Source organism: Aquarana catesbeiana, linkage group LG13, assembly GCF_042186555.1.
Source record: "Aquarana catesbeiana isolate 2022-GZ linkage group LG13, ASM4218655v1, whole genome shotgun sequence".
Lineage (NCBI taxonomy): Eukaryota > Metazoa > Chordata > Amphibia > Anura > Ranidae > Aquarana > Aquarana catesbeiana.
Genome location: NC_133336.1, coordinates 161848730 through 161870565, shown reverse-complemented (window position 1 = coordinate 161870565; position 21836 = coordinate 161848730). Strand labels below are relative to the sequence as shown.

At 42.9% G+C, this 21836-nt stretch overlaps 1 protein-coding gene across 7 annotated transcripts in view; it reads right to left on the bottom strand.

Moving 5' to 3' along the window:
* The window catches only part of MAX (MYC associated factor X), a 70242-nt gene that overhangs the window by 16936 nt on the left and 31470 nt on the right, over positions 1-21836 (bottom strand). For 4 of the 7 annotated variants that reach the window (XM_073609633.1, XM_073609634.1, XM_073609636.1 and 1 more), the window contains exon 2: positions 15458-15484. The exons of the other annotated variants lie outside the window; for them this stretch is intronic. In XM_073609633.1, the coding sequence (XP_073465734.1) occupies positions 15458-15484 (27 nt within the window). The remainder of the gene's footprint in view (positions 1-15457; positions 15485-21836) is intronic. 7 annotated transcript variants of the gene reach the window in all.

The window sequence follows — 21836 nt, the reverse complement described above, 5'->3', positions numbered from 1 at the left end:
GCAAACAATGAAATGTGCTTTACTAGGAAGAACGTAAAACAATTGGTTGTTGCCAGTTAGATATTTACGGTGGGTTGAAGGCACGTTGGTCCATTCAGATGTATAAAACCAATTCAGTTTGGAATGCCTTGGTCTCAATGGTCTTCTTCAGAACAAGCCACAGTATATCAGTGGGTCTGTGGTCAATCTCGACTTGAACAGTATTGCTTAGATAAACCTGTTGACTTAGGCTTGCCATAGACAGATGTCTCATCAGTAACAGGTAGGGAAACATGAACCTGTCATTTTCTTATGCACTTATGCAGAGTAAAACTATACCTTCTGAGAGGTGGGGAGAATGTGGCAGGTTTCTACCTGTCTGTTATAACAAAATGATTCTGGTATCAAAAAGGATGATAATCACCTCATAAGCTGACCCAGAAAAAGCCCTATCCTAATCCATGCAGTGCATCTCCTGGACTCCTAAGTTTTAGAAAATTGGGACTTTGTAGAATTAAAAATATTTCTTTTAGTTTAGACCACATCTCCAGACATTGGTCCCCCAAATGCAAGCTGGCTCCTGGATGCAGATATCAGGTTTTAGGGTAAAAAAAAAAAAAAACAAAAAAAACAAACCAACACACACACACCACAGTAACTTATTATTACCATTACCATGTTCCATAACACTCCACTATGTACACTGTGCTGCTTATTCTATACTACATGGACTGATTTATATACTTCATAACACTCCGCTACATCCACTGTGTTGCGCATAACATACCACACATGCCAATCTGGCATGTACATAATCCTGAAGACTTACTGCTTGAAAAGATGGCTATGCAAAATATAATGACATGGGTTTACATTAGGGTTGTCCCAATACCACTTTTTTTTTTAGGACCGAATACAAGTACCGATACTTTTTTCAAGTACTCGCCGATACCGATACTTTTTTTTAATGTCACGTGACAGTGTTTTTTTTTAACAATGCTTTCTTTTTTTGGGGGGGGGGGGGGGTTGAACGGTGTCTGTGTGTTTTTTTTATTTACATTTTTATTATTTTTTACAATAATATTTTTTTTATTATTTATTGCAATATGTGTTTTTTTTTTTTTAATCAGCTTTGGTTGGGGGGCTTTGGTAAGATATTAGGGGTCTTAACAGACCCCTGATATCTCCCCCTCGAGACAGAGAAAGAGACCGAGGATAGAGATTCCCCAGTCCCTTTCTCTGCAGCCTCAGCTGCACTGAGAATGAATGGAGAGAAGACAGCGGCTACTCTCCATTCATAAACTGAAACATCGTAATCACAGGAGATTACAATGTTTCAGTTATGTGAATGGACAGAGTCAGCTGACTCTGTCTATTCACAAAGGAGGACATGGAGAGAGGGGGACAGCGGAAGGGAGGGGGGGACAGCGGAAGGGAGGGGGGGACAGCGGGAGGGGGGGGGGGACAGCGGAAGGGAGGGGGGGACAGCGGAAGGGAGGGGGGGACAGCGGAAGGGAGGGGGGGACAGCGGAAGGGAGGGGGGGGGACAGCGGAAGGGAGGGGGCGGTGACAGTCAACGGTGATCGCGTGTGGGGAAGTTACAAGCACCGATCACCTCTGTATGTCACTAAGCAGCTGAAAGCCGCGGGGGGGGGGGGGGGGGACGCTTGTAACTCCCCCACATGCCGATCACCGCTGACTGTCCAGGTATCGGCGGAAGCATCGGGAGCATTTGCCAAGTACTTGGGCAAATGCTCGGTATCGGGACAACCCTAGTTTACATATAACTTTTTTTTTCTCAGAAGAATGAGATTGTCCATTATCTTTTGTGTGAAACAGAATTATTATTCATCGTAGTTATTATAATACAGGATTTATATAGTGGCAACAGCGCTTTACAAAATGAAGGCAAACATTACAGTTACGATTTGGTAATCGGTGGACCCTGTTTATTAAGGAGTTAAAAAGGTTTGCTTTTCTGAGCACTTTGCTATTCTTTGAACAAGACATTTTTTGGTTTTTAAAAAGAATTTTCAACCAGACCATTCTATAGAAGAAACTAATGCTTTAACCACTTCCCAACCCGCCCATTGTCATATGGTGTCCTAACATGGGATCTCCCATCCTGGGCGGGCATCATATGACGTCCTTGACGGTATAGGGGGCACGCGCTGCATCACGGAGGAGCCGATGTGCGTGCGTGCCTGGCGGCCGCGATGTCTGCCGGGCACCCACAATCGCTCGTGACAGAGCAGGAACGTGGATCTGTGTGCGTAGTATTTAGGAACACTGATCAGTGTCCTCCCCTAATCAGTACCACCCCCCCTCCCAGTAAGAATCATTACCTAGGTAACACATTTTACACCTTGATAGCCCCTTAGTGTTAACTCTTTCCATGCCAGGGACATTTACACAGTAATCAGTGCATATTTATAGCACTGATCACTGTATAAATGTCAATGGTCCCAGAATATTGTCAAAAGTGTCCGATCTGTCAGCTGCAATGTCACAGTCATGATAAAAGTCACAGATCACCGCCATTACTAGTAAAAAAAAAAAAATAATAAAAGTGCCACAAATTAATAACCTATTTTGTAGGCGCTATAACTTTTGCGCAAACAAATCAATATACGCAAAAAAAAAAGTGTTTTTTTCAAACTCGCTGCTCTTTTTTTTATAGCGCAAAAAATAAAAAAACGCAGAGGCGATCAAATACCACCAAAAGAAAGCTCTATTTGTGGGGGGAAACATGATAAAAATTTGGGTACAGTGTTACATGACTACACAATTGCCATTCAAAATGTTAGAGCGCTGAAAGCTGAAAATTGGCCTGAGCAGGAAGGGGGTGAAAATGCCCTATATTGAAGTGGGAAAAAAAAGGGAGAATGTAAAATATTTTCTTTTAGCTTTCTCGTACAGTCGGAGCTTTGCCTCTTCTGCTTCGGTCTTGGATCATCGAATCTTACCACAAAACCTTAACCTTTCCATGCTAAAAAACACAACAAACTACTGCACCAGCATCTGGAGCCATCATAATAATCACTCCTCAGGATCCTACAAACTTACTTATTTATTTAATTTTTAAATTGGTGCACTATACAATTTGTTCAACAGTACCAAACCAATCAAATCTGGACTACATACATTCTGATTTTGGCACTTATCTCTTTGCACATCCAGTCCCTAAGAAAGGAACAGTCAACCCAGGGACAATCTTTCAGGCAGAAGGAAACTGACAGTCTCATCCAAGCAGTTCATTATACTTTAAGGGCACTTTCACACTGCCAGCTCCTGGGCATTGGTGGTAAAGCGCCACTATTTTTAGTTTAGTTTTGTTTTTGCAGTGCTTTTCGCCCACTAGCGGCCGAAAAAGGGTTAAAACCGCCCACAAAGTGCCACTGCAGCTCCTACAGCGCTGCAAAGAAGCTGCTTGCCAGCGCAACGCCCCAGTGTGAAAGCACTCTGGCTTTCACACTGGGATTGCAGCTGAGGCTTTTTTCTGGTGCTTTACAGGCGCTATTTTTAGCGCTAAAGCGCCTGAAAAACAACTCCAGTGTGAAAGGGGTCTAAAGCTTGAGAGGCTTTCAGACTCAAAAGGTCTTCCATAAGGCCAGTCTTTTCCACACTTTTCCTTAGTCATTGGGAGATTGAGGATATCCTCTACAGGACATGAAAACAATCCAACAGACTCTACTCTATCTTACCAACACCTTGGGTCTTTTCTTAGAGGAACTTACCCATAAATTGTGCTTCTTTTCAGAGGCAGATCCTTCTGGTCTTAAGGCTACCATCGCCTTGGTACATTATTCTTATTCTTTCAAGGATCCATTTTTACAGACACATGGAATTATGTGCACAGGCAGTGCCTCTATCTGTGCCCTTACACCATATCTTAACTGCTTGTGTATCAGAATGCTGCAACATATCCTGGCCTCCATGGGTTTCCACCAACACTGGATTGACCTTGCAGATTAGCAAGTAAAATCCAGCTTCCCAGAAGCTTCCCTGGATGTTGCATGCCCCTTCTCTCCTGTGCACGTTCTTCAGCTGTTGTTCTACGGAGAACTTTGAGGCTCAAGTGTTGGCTTGAAGACATTACCTTTTTGAGGCAACCTTAGACAGAATTATCAAAGATGCCACTAAAAGGAAAAAGTACGCACCTCCCTCAGGCCCAAAAAAATTGTCACATCTTCTGGAAAGTTTTAGCCTCCTTCCAGTACAGATTCTACCCCACTCGCAGCCTAGGTTTAAGTCTACAGGCTCAAAACATCTTCCAGACTTTCTGACAAGTCTGTATAAGCATTAAAGGGTTAGCCCCCCCCACCTACCATTTCAGGTAGGTGGCCACCTCAAGCTTGTTAAAATTTGGCTTTGCCAAAGCTACTTACAAAGGTTGGAAGATCAACTTTCAGTACTTCTCAAAATTCCTTCCTTAACCACTTCCAACCCAAGGACATCATATGAAGTCCTTGACTTTCAGTGGGAATATCTGAATGATGCCTGCAGCGACAGGAATCAGGTATCCTCTTTCAGCCAGCGATTCTGTGCACCGTAAGAATGATCATAGTGGCAGTCCAGCCGCTAGATCTTTCTTACAGGCGACGGGAGGGGACATTCCCTAGGGTGTATGCTAACAAAAAAAAAAAAAAAAAAACCACACATATGTTTGGGGGTTCTGAGTAATTTTCTAGCAAAAAATGATGATTTTTACATGTAGGAGGAGTGCCAGAATAGGCCCGGGTATGGAAGTGGTTAAAAACTCCATATTTCCCCTTGGTGCATTTCTACACTTCGGCTGGGTCTTGTTTCCAAGGGGTCGCCTTAAATTATTACCCCCCCCCCCACACACAAATAGTTCATAGGGAGATATAGATCTTGCCATTTTAGTGTTACTTTGCCTTTACTGTAATTTTATCTGCCCTATTAAAGTTATATTTCATACAGCAGTAATCTGCTTTATACTCTATTTGAAAAAAGGATTTTATGGCAAGTACTAATGCAGAAAGTTTGGAGCGGCTTGGGAGCATGTGACCAGGTAATGGTGGGGGAAGATGGTTATATTTCACTGCTACTGAGCACCAATGCATGCAAGGGGGAAGGGGGAATAACCTAACTGACAAATTGGGTTGCCCCAAAGTACCTAGGGCCAAGAGAGATAAAGAGCAATAATCAGAAAGCCATCATGTTACGCACACAAATATGTTATATGAGGGCTTGTCTGTGCAATTAAAATGAATGGCATGTTTAGGTATTAGTAAATGCGGCCCTACTCTTTAAACCTAAGTGTGTATTAATGCCACTAATCAATTCATAATAAAGTGACAACTCATTGAACTTATAAGTCAAAATCCATAAAATACAAAAAGTATTCTATGTATCAACAAATCCTAAATGATAAGGCTCAAAAATACAAAAAAGTGCTCTGTGTTTAGCGATAAATCAATTACAACTATAATATTATAAAGTCCATAAATATGAATGGTCTGCAATGTATTAAAAAGGTGCTCAGTGCTCCAAACTTCACAATATTCAGTGGTCTATGTGAAAACCATGCTCCCCTCCTTTGTTTCCATACTCACCAGAACACGATAATGCAAGCGCTTTATATGCAAAACCAATGGTCTCTCTTGTACTGTCCCCTTTTTGGAATGAACGGATGGATCCTCCTCTCTATTGCTCCGTCATGTATGTATGTACGCGGAGGGAAAAAAAAAACCCCATCTCCATAGTGTAATCCCATTTAATAAAATTTAAGAGCATAAACTACTTACATCCTACAAATGCTCGCATTACACAAGCAACGATCGCATGCAATGTGGTCTGCAACATCTAGGAAAAATGAATAAATACTACTGAAGATCTCACTCAACTTATAGGATAGAAAAAGACTGCAAAAAGTAACTTATTATCCAGAAATGTTCATTCTGATGAAGGGGTTAATCAGGAGCATGAGCCCCACTTTCTCTGGTTGTTCCTTGACGATTCTCTTTAAAGTAGGCTTTTCTTCTATTTATTCCTCATCTTCCTCAGAGGAACACTACTCATCTTCAACTAGCACAAGGAACAAATCTGGACATTGAGTTTTTTTCTGTGGTTCACTCTAACAGAGAACATTTCTACAGTAATGATATGGAAAATCCTGGCACTTTACCAAAGAAAGCGATATTTTTTGCAATCCTTAGGCTGCTTTCACACTGGGGTGGGGGGCGTTAGTGGCACTTTACCGCTGTTATAGCCGCACTTTTTGGGGGGTTAACTGCGCCCCACTATCGGCCGAGGAAAGCGTAAAAAGCTCCCTAAAAGCGCCAAAGCGTTTGCAGGCGCTTCAACAGCGGTGCCCAATGATTTCAAAGGCAGGGGCTCCCACACCACCCCCCAGATGCTGCTTGCAGGTTTTTTTTTTTTTCCCTGTCCTGCAAGCGCCCCGCCCCAGTGTGAAAGCACTCAGGCTTTCACGCTAGGGCTGCAGAAGAGGCAGTTTACAAGCGCTATTTTTAGCGCAAAGAATACTTAAAAAAAAAAAAACGGTGGGCCCAACTTAGGATAACACTGTAAAGACATGTGCAAAACAGTTTGGGTCCAAATGTTTTCTTTAGCACATTGTAGAGTCTTATACAATGTTTTGCATTATTATTCACTCCCTTGGGTTTTATCACAGTTTGTAGTAAAATGTATTTAAGTTAGGATTTTTACCACTTGATTTACACAAGAAAAAAAAAAAAAGCAAACATCGGATGGGGCATTAATGAATAACAATTTTTAAAATTTCCAGCTGAAATAATGTCTGGGCATTGATTTGGCCAACCTAAGACATTCAGGTACTCCAAACACTAAATTGTAGTGCTGGCTGCACCTTCAGGGACATTGTCCTGCTAAAAGATGAGCTTTCCTTCAAAAAACTTTTGCAGGTAAACAGGAATTCTTCAATGGGTGCCTTGTATTTTTCTCCATCAATCTTGTCCTGTATCCTGACCAGTTCCCCAGATCTTACTACTGAATTAAAACACCCTCATTCTTCACATGGATGCATCCAGGTTATAGTCGTTCCATGGAAGGTTTCTTCGATTTAAGCTGTTGGTATCTTCAGCTTCTTCAGATTTACCATTAAACCCTAGGTTGCTTCTCTGACCCACCTGGTCACCGACGTTCAGCGAGCATTCTTCTCCAGGCAGAGACATGGTGTACAGTGCATTTTTGTTTTATTCTTTACATTTTTGACCTGTCCTTGCCCACAATCTGTATATTATTATTCCCTGAATCAAAGTCCAATGCCAAGAATATATCAATATACATGATCCCTTTGGAAACCAGCAGCCACGCTCTCTATCCCAGCTGTCAATGACAGCTAGGTACCCCACTGACTACTGAGAACTAATGAGAGTGGTTCTTAACCACTGGGCACTTAAACCCCCCTTCCTAAACAGACCAATTTTCAGCTTTCACTGCTCTCACACTTTGAATGACAATTACTCAGTCATGCAACACTGTACCCATTTGAAATTTTTGTCCCTTTTTTCACACAAATAGAGCTTTCTTTTGGCGGTATTTAATCACAGCTGGGTTTATTTTTTGCGCTATAAATCAAAAAAACTGAAAATACAGTAAAAAAAAAAAATTCTTTGTTTCTGTTAAAATTTATTGCAGAGTATTGGCAAGTATTGGCAGAGTACTGGCAGAGTATGGGCACTGAGCAGCGCTGTGGGCTGGATCTGTAGTGGCCACAGCGCTGCAAACGATCTCTCCCTCTCTCCTCTCACACTGTACCGATCGGTACAGAGAGGGGAGGGAGGAACCAGCGTCATGACGCCGGTTTGTTTACAAGTGATGCTCCGTCATTTGACGGAGCGATCGTGTGGTAAACGGCCGCTATCAGCGCCCATTTACCGTGATCCGTGATGCCCGGGTCCCCCGGACCCGGCGGTCACAGATGTTCCCGGGAGCGTGATTCTGTGAGGACGTCCCATGGACGCCCACCCAGAATAAGTCAACCGCGTTGTAGCCGTCTTTCGGCTATGGCCCGGTTGTGGCATGTGGTTAAAGTGATTGTAAAGGCTCGTTTAACCACTTCAATACCAGGCACTTAGACACCTTCCCGCCCAGCCCAATTTTCACCTTTCAGCGCTGTTGCAATTTGAATGACAATTGCGCGGTCATGCTACACTGTACCCAAACAATTTTTTTATCATTTTGTTCCCACAAATAGAGCTTTCTTTTGGTGGTATTTGATCACCTCTGCGGTTTTTATTTTTTGCGCAACAAATAAAAAAAGACCGAAAATTTCGAAAAAAAAACAAGTTTTTCTTTGTTTCTGTTAAATTTTTTTGTAAATAAGTACGCTTTCTCCATCAATAATGGGCACTGATATAGCTGCACTGATGGGCACCGATGAGGTGGCACTGATGAGGTGGCACTAACGGGCACTGATGATGGGCACTGATAGGTGGCACTGATGGGCGGCACTGGTATGCGGCACTGATGGGCACTAATAGGTGGCACCGATGGGCACACATAGGCGGCACTGATGGGCACTCGTAGGTGGCATTGATTGGCATATATGGGTGGCACTGATGTGTGGCACTGATGGGCACTGATGTGTGGCACTGATGGGCACTGATAGGTGGGCACTGATGGGCACTGACAGGTGGCACCGATGGGCAATGACAGGTGGCACAGATGGGCAATGACAGGTGGCACAGATGGGCAATGACAGGTGGCACTGATATAGCATTGCTGGGCAGATCTGGTCATTGCTGGGCAGATCTTTGGCATAATAGTGCCAATCAGTGCCCATTTGTGGGCACTGATTGGCACAGATTGGGCACATGTGGATGGCCATGGGGTACATACCTGGCCATCCACGTTGCCCCTTCCCTGGTGGTCCTAGTGGCATCCCTGGTAGTCCAGTGTGGTGATCTGCGGGGGGGCTGCGCTGATAAACAATCAGCGCAGACCCCCCCTGCCAGGAGAGCCGCCGATCAGCTCTCCTCTACTTGCGTCTGTCAGACGCGAGTGAGGAAGAGCCGATCAACGGCTCTTCCTATTGACAGCGTGATCAGCCGTGATTGGACACGGCTGATCACGTGGTAAAGAGCCTCCGCCGGAGGCTTTTTACCAAGATGAGTGTAGCGGTGTGTCAGACTGACACACCGCTCCACCGATCGCCGCGATGCGCGCCCCCGGGGGCGCGCTTTGACATGTTATCCTGCTGGACGTCATATGACGTCCAGTCAGGATAACACAACCACTTCCCAGACGTCAATCCGCTATAGGGCGGGCGGGAAGTGGTTAAAAAATAAATAAATAATAACAAACATGTTATACTTGCCTCCTATGTGCAGTTGGTTTTGCACAGAGCAGTCCTGATCCTCCTCTTCTCGGGTCCCTCTTTGCTGCTCTTGGCCCCTCCCTCCTTTGCACAGTCAGCAGCTTGCTACAGGGGGCACCCAAGCCGAGTCAGAGCTCCGTGTCTCCATTCAGACACAGCCCTGACCTGGCCCCGTCCCCTCTCTCCCCCGATTGGTTGACTTTGATTGAGAGCCGAGGGAGCCAATGGTGTCACTGTTCTGTCTCAGCCAATAAGGAGGGAGTGTACTGGATGGCTGAGGGGATCGTAGACATCGCTGGAGAGAGAAGGAGCTCAAGTAGGTAATTTGGGGGGGGGGGGGCTGCTACACACAGAAGGTTTATTTTAATCTTAATGCATTAAGATGAAAAAAAACTTCTGCCTTTACAAATCCTTTAATTATGTGATCACTGTCACCTCTGACAGATATGACATGGAGGCTGAAGATGTAATTGACAAACTTAAAAGGCGAAGTTCACCTTTGAGGAAAACATTTAAAAAATGCACATATATTAAGGTAACATGTGCTGGAATAAAATACATGTTACACCCTAAATACAGGTATAACATGTTCCAAAATGTGTAATTATACTTTGAAGTCTTGAGGCTGCAAATTACCACTGCCCCCCACAGGCAATAGTATTCATTTTCACTTCAATATAGTTTGTTAGATACTATTGCATTATTAAAAAAAAAAAAAAAAGTTATTTACATGATTAAGGCTCGGTTCACACGGGGGCGACTTGTCAGACGACCTAGCCGCCTGACAAGTCGCCTCCCGTTCTGTACAATGGAACCGTTCTAATCGGAGCGATGCAAGTCGCTCCGACTTAGAAGAAAGGTTCCTGTACTACATTGGGGGCGACTTGCATAGACTTCTATACAGAAGTCGTCTTGCAAGTCGCCCCGGCAGTCGTGTGCAGGTCGCCTCGGTGAGGCGACCTGCAAGTCGTGCCGCGTCTAGTGTGAACCGGCACTAAGGGAGTTCAGTGTGGGATTTAATTTTTATGCAACCATGATTGGAGCTTCTTTAAACCTTATGCAGATTTTTTTTTTTTAGTAACTCCATTGCCTTCAGGATGCTATTTATTTAGTTTTTTAGTTGTTTTACTAAAAAAACGATTCACAATTGCTCAATCTCAAAGTTAAATATAAATGATGCAATACAATATTTAATAAAATGATAAATTATTATTTACTCAATATCACAGTTAACTACTTTACCATTATAAAATATTAATAAAAAAGTAGTGTTATATATGCTAAGATATTAAGAGGATCCCCGATTTTAAAAAAATGTTAAAAACAATAAAAGGAACAGGCATAAAAGCCAAAAATGGTCTCCTTAAAAAAAAAAAAAAAAGATAGTTAAAAGATTATACAAAAATTGTTAAGCCCTGTCCCACTTAGAGACAAATCAGCTCCTCCTATTGTTCAGTAATAAAATCCTTAACAAAATCTCTCTTCACAAAGCAATTGAGAAGTTTAAAAGATTATCCCATATGAATATGGAGTAAAAATACTGCGCCAGGGTCTACACTAGTGCTGCAACTAACAATTATTTTCATAATCGATTAGTTGGCCGATTATTTTTTCAAGTAATCGAATAAATTGGAGAAAAATCATTAAAAAAAGTAATATGCAATTTGTTTATTTAAAATAATGGAAAAAAAAAAAAACCGGAGTGTTACACAGGTCATATACCTGTCATGATGGGGTTTATAGTACAAGAACCCCCCCCCCCCCCCACCGGAACACCAATGATGGGGCACTATCCCCCCCCCCAGGAACACCAATGATGGGGCACTATCCCCCCCCCCCGGAACATCAATGACGGGGCACTATCCCCCCCAGGAACACCAATGACGATGACGGGGCTCTATTCCCCCTACCAGGAACACCAATGACGGGAACTATCCCCCCTCCCAGGAACACCAATTATGGGGCACTACTACCCCCTCCGGAACGCCAATGACGGGGCACTATTCCCCCCAGGTACACCAATGACGGGGCACTAACCGTCCCCCCCCCCCGGAACGCCAATGACGGGCCACCGAACTATGGGCAGAAGTGACGTTTTGACGTCACTTCTGCCTTGCAATGGGATGGAGCCGAGTGGGGGCCATCTTCTCCCTCACTTAGCTCCATAATTGGTTAATATGGTAATGTTTAAAACACTACAATGGTCAAACTCACATTGTGTGAAGATAGATACAGCATAAGGATTCCACTGTGGCTGCAGTGTGTGTTTGGATCCATGCACCCACTCCTGCCAGCATGTCATCCACTTCTATGGGCTGCCTGCACACAACTCTGAGGTAGATTCACAGCAGACAGCAGCTCAGAGGATGAATCTGAAGGAGTCTTTCATCTTCTCTAAAACTTTTACACTTTTATTGAGTTGGAGCTTTGTTTTTAGACTTTTTTCACAATACAGTAGTTAATATATTGATTACTTGTGGCTCCTCGTTTAACGACCTGGTCTTTGGAACTGAACCTGGTCGTTAAAGGAGTGCCTGTATTACAGTTCATTGTAAATGATATACATACTCTTTAAACACTAGAAAAGTTAGATGGATTAACCTAAAAGATGAATCAAGTTCTGGTCTGCCCTCTCCTGGTTCACTGTAGGCGATTTAGGACAAACACCACAGTCATTGGCCATCAATGTTGGAAGGGGCAAACCAGCACTCAACTCAACCAGGAGAAATCCAATTTCACACAAGTACATGCAGGTTCCATATAATAAAATGCCCTTTTGCTCTTAGCGCCATTGTCATCCTGTCTAGCATAGGACAGGAAAGCATTTACTGATATAGTGAAGAATAAGAAGAAAATCAGTTATGGAGTGTTCCTAGTTTGACAGGCTTACCTTAGTGCTTGCAAATACTGTGACACTACTCCGCCAACACAATCAGTCAATTAACTAGGCAGGTGATCTAAACACCAGAAATCAAAGGCTACCACACTAAGAGCCCTTTCACACTGGGGCGGCGTCGGCGGTAAAACGCCGCTATTATTAGCGGCGTTTTACCGTCGGTATGCGGCCGCTAGCGGGGCGGTTTTACCCCCAGCTAGCGGCCGAGAAAGGGTTAAATACCACCGCAAAGCGCCTCTGCAGTGGCGCTTTGCCGGCGGTATAGCCGTGCCGTCCCATTGATTTCAATGGGCAGGAGCGGTAAAGGAGCGGTATACACACCGCTCCTTCACCGCTCCGAAGATGCTAGATGCTGCTGGCAGGACTTTTTTTACTGTCCTGCCAGCGCATCGCTCCAGTGTGAAAGCCCTCGGGGCTTTCACACTGGATACACAGCAGCGGCACTTTCGGGTCGGTTTGCAGGCGCTATTATTAGCGCAATAGCGCCTGCAAACCGCCCCAGTGTGAAAGGGCTCTTAGTGCCCAGAGCGCTTAAAAAAGGGATACTATGCCGGCCAAACAGTCCCAACATTGCAATTTAGAGTAACCCTTTTCTCCAAAACGCCAGACCTGTTAAACTAGGAAATAACCACGCAGGTATCTTCAAACTATGGCCCTCCAGATGTTGCAGAACTACACATCCCATGAGGCATTGTAAAACTCTGACATTCACAGACATTACTAAGCATGATGGGATTGGTAGTTCCTGAACTGGAGGGCCAAAGTTTGAAGACCCCTGCACTAAAGACTAATGCCCCGTACACACGGTCGGACTTTGTTCGGACATTCCGACAACAAAATCCTAGGATTTTGGCTCAAACTTGTCTTGCATGCACACGGTCACACAAAGTGGTCGGAAAATCCGATCGTTCTAAACGCACGTCGGGACTATAAACGGGGCAGTGGCCAATAGCTTTCATCTCTTTATTTATTCTGAGCATGCGTGGCACTTTGTCCGTCGGATTTGTGTACACACGATCGGAATTTCCGACAACGGATTTTGTTGTCGGAAAATTTTATATCCTGCTCTCAAACTTTGTGTGTCGGAAAATCCGATGGAAAATGTGTGATGGAGCCTACACACGGTCGGAATTTCCGACAACAAGGTCCTATCACACATTTTCCATCTGAAAATTCGACTGTGTGTATGGGGCATAATACCTGTTAAACAGACCTTGTCACCAGACCTTTCATCTTAACCTTCCCAAAAGTATATATGCAGAGACTGCTGCTGTGCCCCACCATCTTGGCTGTGATGTCAGCAACCCCAGCAGATTCAGAGCAGCGATTCAAGTCACATGTATGGCAGTCGTGTAAGGGACCCCTTCACTGAACTATAGGGTAAAGAGGCATTGCTCTGCTAAGTAATCGCGCCTGCACTTCTTTGTGTGCCATTTTTTTTTTTACATTTTAATTTTATAAATATTGCCAAACAAAACCAGAAGGGGGTCAAATACAATAACACATTAGATAAATATGAACAGGGGTTCCCTGACAATTGAACTCTATTTCAAGGGTCCTTTGGGGCAAAAGGTTGAGCAAGGCTGATCTCCAAAATTCCTTTACGTTTTCTCCTCAACTGCTACAGAAAAGGGAGGCAAGTGAGGGGCAGAGAAGCTGAGCCAGCACAGGCAGTAAATATTTAAATAGTTTATAGAAAGGAAACCACTGCAAGTAAGCATGTAAAATACTTGCATTTTCTGTGTATTGACCTGCAATGTTTTAGTTCAATCTTCTTTATTATATTCCATTTTACAAGGTGAAGGGACATACAGATTAGGTTGGTGACTGGGTCTCTTTAAGGAGATATTAGTCCAAGATGTATTGCCAGAGGAGAAATAACTAGAAAGGAACCTTTTACGTATTAACCACTTAAAGACCAGCCTCGTTTTGGAGTTTAGGTGTTTACATGTTTAAAAGTTTTTTTTTTTGCTAGAAAATTACTTAGAGCCCCCAAATATTATATATATATTTTTTTCTAACACCCTAGAATAAAATGGCAGTCATTGCAATACTTTTTTTTTTGCACCGTATTTGCGCAGCGGTCTTATAAGCGCACTTTTTTTTTGGAAAAAATTCACTTTTTTGAATAAAAAAAATAAGACAACAGTAAAGTTAACCCAATTTTTTTTTTATATTGTGAAATATAATGTTACGCCAAGTAAATTGATACCCAACATGTCACGCTTCAAAAAATGCGCCCGCTCGTGCAATGGCGCCAAACTATTACCCTTAAAAATCTCTATAGGCGATGTTTAAAAAATTCTACAGGTTGTATGTTTTGCATTACAGAGGAGGTCTAGGGCTAGAATTATTGCTCTCGCTCTACTGGTCACGGCGACACCTCACGTGTGGTTTGACCACCGCATTCATATGTGGGCGCTACTCACATATGCATTCGCTTCTGCGCGCGAGCTCGTCGGGACAGGGCGCTTTAAAAAAATTCATTTTTTTTTCTTATTTTACTTTATTTTATTTATTTTTTCACTTTTTAAAAAAAAAAAAATTGTATCACTTTTATTCCTATTACAAGGAAAGTAAACATCCCTTGTAATAGAAAAAGCATGACAGGTCCTCTTAAATATGAGATCTGGGGTCAAAAAGTCCTCAGATCTCATATTTAGACTTTTTTTTTTTTTTTTGCATTAAAAAGTCTTTTAAAAAAAATTACACAAAAAAAGTTGCGCCTTTAAGACAAGTGGGCGGAGCTGACGTAATGACGTAGCTCCTGCCGTCCTATAGTATGGAGACGGGTGAGCGCCATCTTAGCCTCACTCGTCTCCATACCGAAGAACTGACAGGTCCCGTTCGCGTGGGAGAGTGGGGGGGGGGGGGTGGCACCTATCCCGCCGCCAATAACGGTGATCTCGCGGCGAACCTGCCGCAGAGACCACTATTATCGTGTACAGAACCGCCGGCCCTAAAGATGGATACCTCGGTTGTGGCAGCAGCTGCTGCCGTTACCGAGATATCCATTTTCAAAGTAATGACGTATATATACAGTGGCCGGTTGGTAAAGTGGTTAAAGATATCCCTTTTGCTAAACCACACTGGTTAATTTCACTTAGGCTTGTGCTTGAAATCCTGGTGGTAAGACTTATAACGAATATTTAAATTACATAAAAGTAGGTATTGAACACAGAGTGATAAAGAAGAACAATAACTAAACCAAAACTGAAGAACAGAAGAAAAATGGATTGGTAGGGAAATTAACATACCGAGGAGTAAAATCTTGAGCTTTCTTCCTAAAATAAAAAAGGAAAAATACATACATATGGCGCTGTTATTTTTTTTCACACTCAACACATTAAAATCAATTCAGTAGTAATTGTTGACTGAAGTGAAGAGTAAGAATAAAAAAAACAGATGTGAAAAAGGAGTATATTAATGTCTTGCTTTATTCATCCTTAGACACACAATTTATGTTAGTTAGCATGCAAGCCTGTTCAAATTTCATTTTTTTGCAACAAATTAAATGGTTCTCCTTTTCAGTTCAAGAGAATGCAAACTGTGCACGCATGTTAAGATACATATGAATTGCTGTATTAATGAAAAATAGGGAACTTTTATTTTTTAAATTTTCACTACCATAAAACGAGGGAAAAAAAAAAAACAAAACGCCAAGTTCTATTTGCCTTCTAAACACTCCATCGCTATACCTGGCTTCTGCCTACATCCAGCGCCAGCAGTCCTATTCAGGCATAACAGACGTGTCACTCAGCCCATTTCCTGCGAGCCATCACACAGGGTGGGATTTAAGTGTCTAAGATTAAAGACAAAGTGGCACTCACACACTGCATGAGTGCAGCTCAGCTCTGCAAGAATGCATGCCGAAAGCTGGAGGAAGAAAAAAGGAAGCTGCCATGATGTCACTGGACCAGCTAGAAGACTGCAGGAAATAGCTGGGATGTATGTATATATGTGTGTATATCTCATACATACACATACAGTGTCTTGCAAAGGTATTCACCCCCCTTGGCTTTTTACCTATTTTGTTACATTACAGCCTATAGTTCAATGTTTTTTAATCTGAATTATATGTGATGGATCAGAACACAATAGTCTAAGTTGGTGAAGTAAAATCAGAAAAATATATATACATAAAAATTTTTCTGAAATAAAAAAAAACTGATAATTGGCATGTGCGTATGTATTCACCCCCTTTGTTATGAAGCCCATAAAAAGCTCTGGTGCAACCATATACCTTCAGAAGTCACATAATTAGTGAAATGATGTCCACCTGTGTGCAATCTAAGTGTCACATGATCTGTCATTACATATACACATCTTTTTGAAAGGCCCCAGAGGCTGCAACACCTAAGCAAGAAGCACCACTAACCAAACACCAAGCCATGAAGACCAAGGAACTCTCCAAACAAGGGACAATGTTGTTGAGAAGTACAAGTCAGGGTTAGGTTATAAAAAAATATCCAAATCTTTGATGATCCCTAGGAGCATCATCAAATCTATCATAACCAAATGGAAAGAACATGGCACAACAGCAAACCTGCCAAGAGACGGCCGCACACCAAAACTCATGTACCGGGCAAGGAGGGCATTAATCAGAGAGGCAGCACAGAGACCTAAGGTAACCATGGAGGAGCTGCAGAGTTCCACAGCAGAGACTGGAGTATCTGTACATAGGACGACAATAAGCTGTATGCTCCATAGAGTTGGGCTTTATGGCCGAGTGGCTAGAAGAAAGCCATTACTTTCAGGAAAAAACAAAATGGCATGTTTTGAATTTGCGAAAAGGCATGTAGGAGACTCCCAAAATGTATGGAAGAAGGTGCTCTGGTCTGATGAGACTACAATTGAACTCTTTGGCCATCAAAGAAAATGCTATGTCTGGCGCAAACCCAACACATCATATCACCCAAAGAAACACCATCCCCACAGTGAAACATGGTGGCAGCATCATGCTGTGGGTATGTTTTTCAGCAGTCGGGACTGGGAAACTGGTCGGGGTTGAGGGAAAGCTGGATGTTGCTAAATACAGGGATATTCTTGAACAAAACTTGTACCACTCTGTGTGTGATTTGAGGCTAGGACGGAGGTTCACCTTCCAGCAGGAGAATGACCCCAAACACACTGCTAAAGCAACACTTGAGTGGTTTAAGGGGAAACATGTAAATCTGTTGGAATGGCCTAGTCAAAGCCTAGACCTCAATTCAATATAACATCTGCGGTCAGACTTAAAAATTGCTGTTCACAAGTGCAAACCATCCGACTTGAAGGAGCTGGAGCAGTTTTGCAAGGAGGAATGGGCAAATATCCCAGTGGTAAGATGTGGCAAGCTCATAAAAACTTATCCAAAGCGACTTGGAGCTGCGATAGCCGCAAAAGGCGGCTCTACAAAGTATTGACTTTAGGGGGGTGAATAGTTATGCATATTGACTTTTTCTGTTATTTTGTTTATTTGTTGTTTGCTTTACAATAAAAAAAAAAAAAAAAAAAAATCTTCAAAGTTGTGGGCATGTTCAGTAAATTAAATGATGCAAATCCCCAAACAATCCATGTTAATTCCAGGTTGTGAGGCAACAAAACACAAAAAACGGCAAGGGGGGGGGGGGGGTGAATACTTTTGCAAGGCAGTGTGTGTGTGTACACATATACACACACACGCATTTCAAAAAGATGTAATATCGTCAAAAAGTTAGTTCAGTAATTCAATTCAAAAAGCAAAACTCCTATATCATATAGATTCATTACACGCACAGTGATATATTTCAAGCATTTATTTTTTTTATTTTGAGGATTATGGCTTACAGCTAGTGAAAACCCAAAATTCAGTATCTCAGAAAATTAGAATATTACACTGCTGAGGTGTCATAGAAGCCCAGATTGCTTTGATAGCAGCCTTCAGCTCGTCTGCATTGTTGGGTCTGTCGTCTCTCATCTTCCTCTTGACAATACCCCACAGATTCTCTATGGGGTTTAGGTCAGACGAGTTTGCTGGCCAATCAAGCACAGAGATACCATGATCATCAAACCAGGTATTGGTACTTTTGGCAGTGTTGACAGGTGCCAATTCCTGCTAGAAAATGAAATCATCTTCTCCATAAAGCTGGTCAGCAGAGGGAAGCATGATATGCTCTAGAATTTCCCAGTAGAGGGCTGCGCTGACTTTAGAGACTTAATAAACCACAGTGGACCAACACCAGCAGATGACATGGCTCCCCAAATCATCACTGACTGTGGAAACTTCACACTGGACCTCATGCAACTTGGATTCCACTCTTCCTCCAGACTCTGGGACCTTGATTTCCAAATGAAATGCAAACTTTTCCACAGGTCGGTGATAATTTGGGGAGCCATGTCATCTGCTGGTGTTGGCCCACTGTGTTTTAGCAAGTCCAAAGTCAGTGCAGCCCTCTACCATAGAATTCTAGAGCACTTCATGCTTCTCTCTGCTGACCAGCTTTATGGAGAAGATTTCATTTTCCAGCAAGACTTGGCACTTGCCCACAGTGCCAAAGGTACAAATACCTGGTTTAATGATCATAGTATCACTGTGCTTGATTGGCCAGCAAACTCACCTGACCTAAACCCCACTGAGAATCTGTGGTCTATTGTCAAGAGAAAGATGAGACGCCAGACCCAACAATACTGACAAGCTGAAGGCCACTATCAAAGCGACCATAACACCTCAGCAGTGACACAGGTTAATCTCCATGCCACGCCGCAATGATGCAGTAATTCATGCAAAAGGAGCCGCAAATATCAAGTGCATACTATACTGTACATTGACATACTGTTCAGTAGGCCAACATTTCTTTAATAAAAATCCTTTTGTTTTATTGGTCTTATGTAATACTAAAATTTTCTGAGTTAATGAATTTTGGGTTTTCACTGGCTGTAAACCATAACCGCTTAACAACCGGCCCATAGCCAAATGACGGCTACAGGGCGGTTGTTTAACTCTGGGAGGACGTCCAGGGACGTCCTCCCAGAATTCTGCTCTCGCGCGCCCCCTAGGGCGCGCACTCGAGAGCATCCGTGACCGCCGGGTCCAGAGGACCCGGCGCATCACAGATCCCGGTAAATGGCCGCTGATCGCGGCCGTTTACCATGTGATCGCTCCGTCAAATGATGGAGCGATCACATGTAAACAAACCGGCGTCATCTGATGACGCCGGTTCCTCTCCTCCCCTCTGTGTACCGATCGGTACACTGTGAGCGGAGAGGGGGATGGATGGATGGCTGCAGCGTTGTGGGCTGCATGTGTAGTGCCCACAGCGCTGCACAGAGACATCCAGCCATCCATCCATCCATGCTCAGCCATCCCCACTACTATGCATGCCCTGCAATGCCCTCTGCAATGCCCCACAGTACTCTGGTATGCCCCACAATACCCCTGCAATACTCTGCCATACCCTGCAATACCCCTGCAATACTCTGCCATACCCTGCAATACCCCTGCAATACTCTGCCATACCCTGCAATACCCCTGCAATACTCTGCCATACCCTGCAATACCCCGCAATACTCTGCCATACCCCGGAATACCCCGCAATACTCTGCCATACCCTGGAATACCCCGCAATACTCTGCAATACCCAGCCATACCCAGCCATACCCAGCCATACCCAGCCATACCCAGCCATACCCAGCCATACCCAGCCATACCCAGCCATACTCTGCCACTGTATGTGGCCAGGCTGTGGAAGTCTCACACATGTGGTATCGCCGTACTCAGGAGGAGTAGGAGAATCTATTTTGGGGTGTCATTTTTGATATGTACATGCTGTGTGTTATAAATATTGTATAAATGGACAACTTTGTGTTAAAAAAAAAAAAAAAAGCGTTTTAACCACTTCTGGCCTTCCGTCATACGACGTCCTTGACTTTGTGCGGGGATATCTGAATGATGGGTGCAGCTACAGGCATCAGATATCATCTTTTTCAGCCGGCGATTCCCTACACCATAAGAACGATCATAGCGGCTGTTACACTGCTTGATCGTTCATACGGGAGGCGAGAGGGGACGTCCCCCCCTCCCGCCGCCCTCCGGTGCTTCTACCGACTCACCGCTACGATCGATGCCAGGATCTTTTTTTTTTTTTTTTTTTTAATTTCAGGCACAGCCTAGAGGTGAGATTTGGGGTCTTATTGACCCCATATCTCACTGTAAAGAGGACCTGTCATGCCATATTCCTATTACAAGGGATGTTTACATTCCTTGTAATAGGAATTAAAGTGATCAAAACATTTTTTTGGGGGGAAAAAAGTGTCAAACTAAAATAAATAAAGTAAAATGAATAAAAAAAAAAAAAAAAAATTTTTAAAGCGCCCCTGTCCGTGTGCTCGCATGCAGAAGCAAACGCATACGCAAGTCCCGCCCACATATGAAAACGGTGTTCAAACCACACATGTGAGGTATCGCTGCGATCGGTAGAGCGAGAGCAATAATTTTGGCCCTAGACCTCCTCTGTAACTCAAAATTTGTAACCAGTAAAAAAATTTTAAAGCGTCGCCTATGGGGATTTTTAAGTGGCGAAGTTTGGCGTCATTCCACAAGCGTGTGCAATTTTGAAAGGTGACATGTTAGGTATCTATTTACTCGGCGTAACTTCATCTTTCATATTATGCAAAAACATTGGGCTAACCTTACTGTTTTGTTTTTTTTTTTTTAAAGCAAAAAACATTTTTTTTTCCAAAAAAAACGCGTTCGAAAAATTGCTGCGCAAATATCGTGCGAGATAAAAAGTTGCAATGACCGCTATTGTATTCTCTAGGGTCTTTGCTAAAAAAACATATATAATGTTTTGGGGTTCTATGTAATTTTCTAGCAAATAAATGATGATTTTTTACATGTAGGAGAGAAATGTCAGAATTGGCATGGGTGCTCCAGAATGCCTGAAGGTGCTCCCCTGCATGTTGGGCCTCTGTATGTGGCCACGCTGTGTAAAAGTCTCACACATGTGGTATCGCCATACTCAGGAGTAATAGCAGAATGTGTTTTGGGGTGTAATTTGTGGTATGCATATGCTGTGTGTGAGAAATAACCTGCTAATATGACAATTTTGTGAAAAAAAAAACAAAAAAAAAAAAAAAACTTGATTTTGCAAAGAATTGTGGGAAAAAATGACAACTTCAAAAAACTCACCATGCATCTTTCTAAATACCTTGGAATGTCTTCTTTCCAAAAAGGGGTCATTTGGGGGGTATTTGTACTTTTCTGGCATGTTAGGGTCTCAAGAAATGAGTACTTCAGGTGTGATCAATTTTCAGATATTGGCACCATAGCTTGTGGACGCTATAACTTTCACAAAGACCAAATAATATACACTAATTTGGGTTATTTTTACCAAAGATATGTAGCGGTATAAATTTTGGCCAAAATATATGAAGAAAAATTACTAATTTTCAAAATTTTATAACAGAAACGAAGAAAAATTAATTTTTTTTACAGATTTTTCGGTCTTTTTTCTTTTATAGCGTAAAAAATAAAGAACCCAGCGGTGATTAAATACCACCAAAAGAAAGCTCTATTTGTGTGAAAAAAAGGACAAAAAATTCATATAGATACAGTGTTGCATGACTGAGTAATTGTCATTCAAAATGTGAGAGCACCAAAAGCTGAAAATTGGTCTG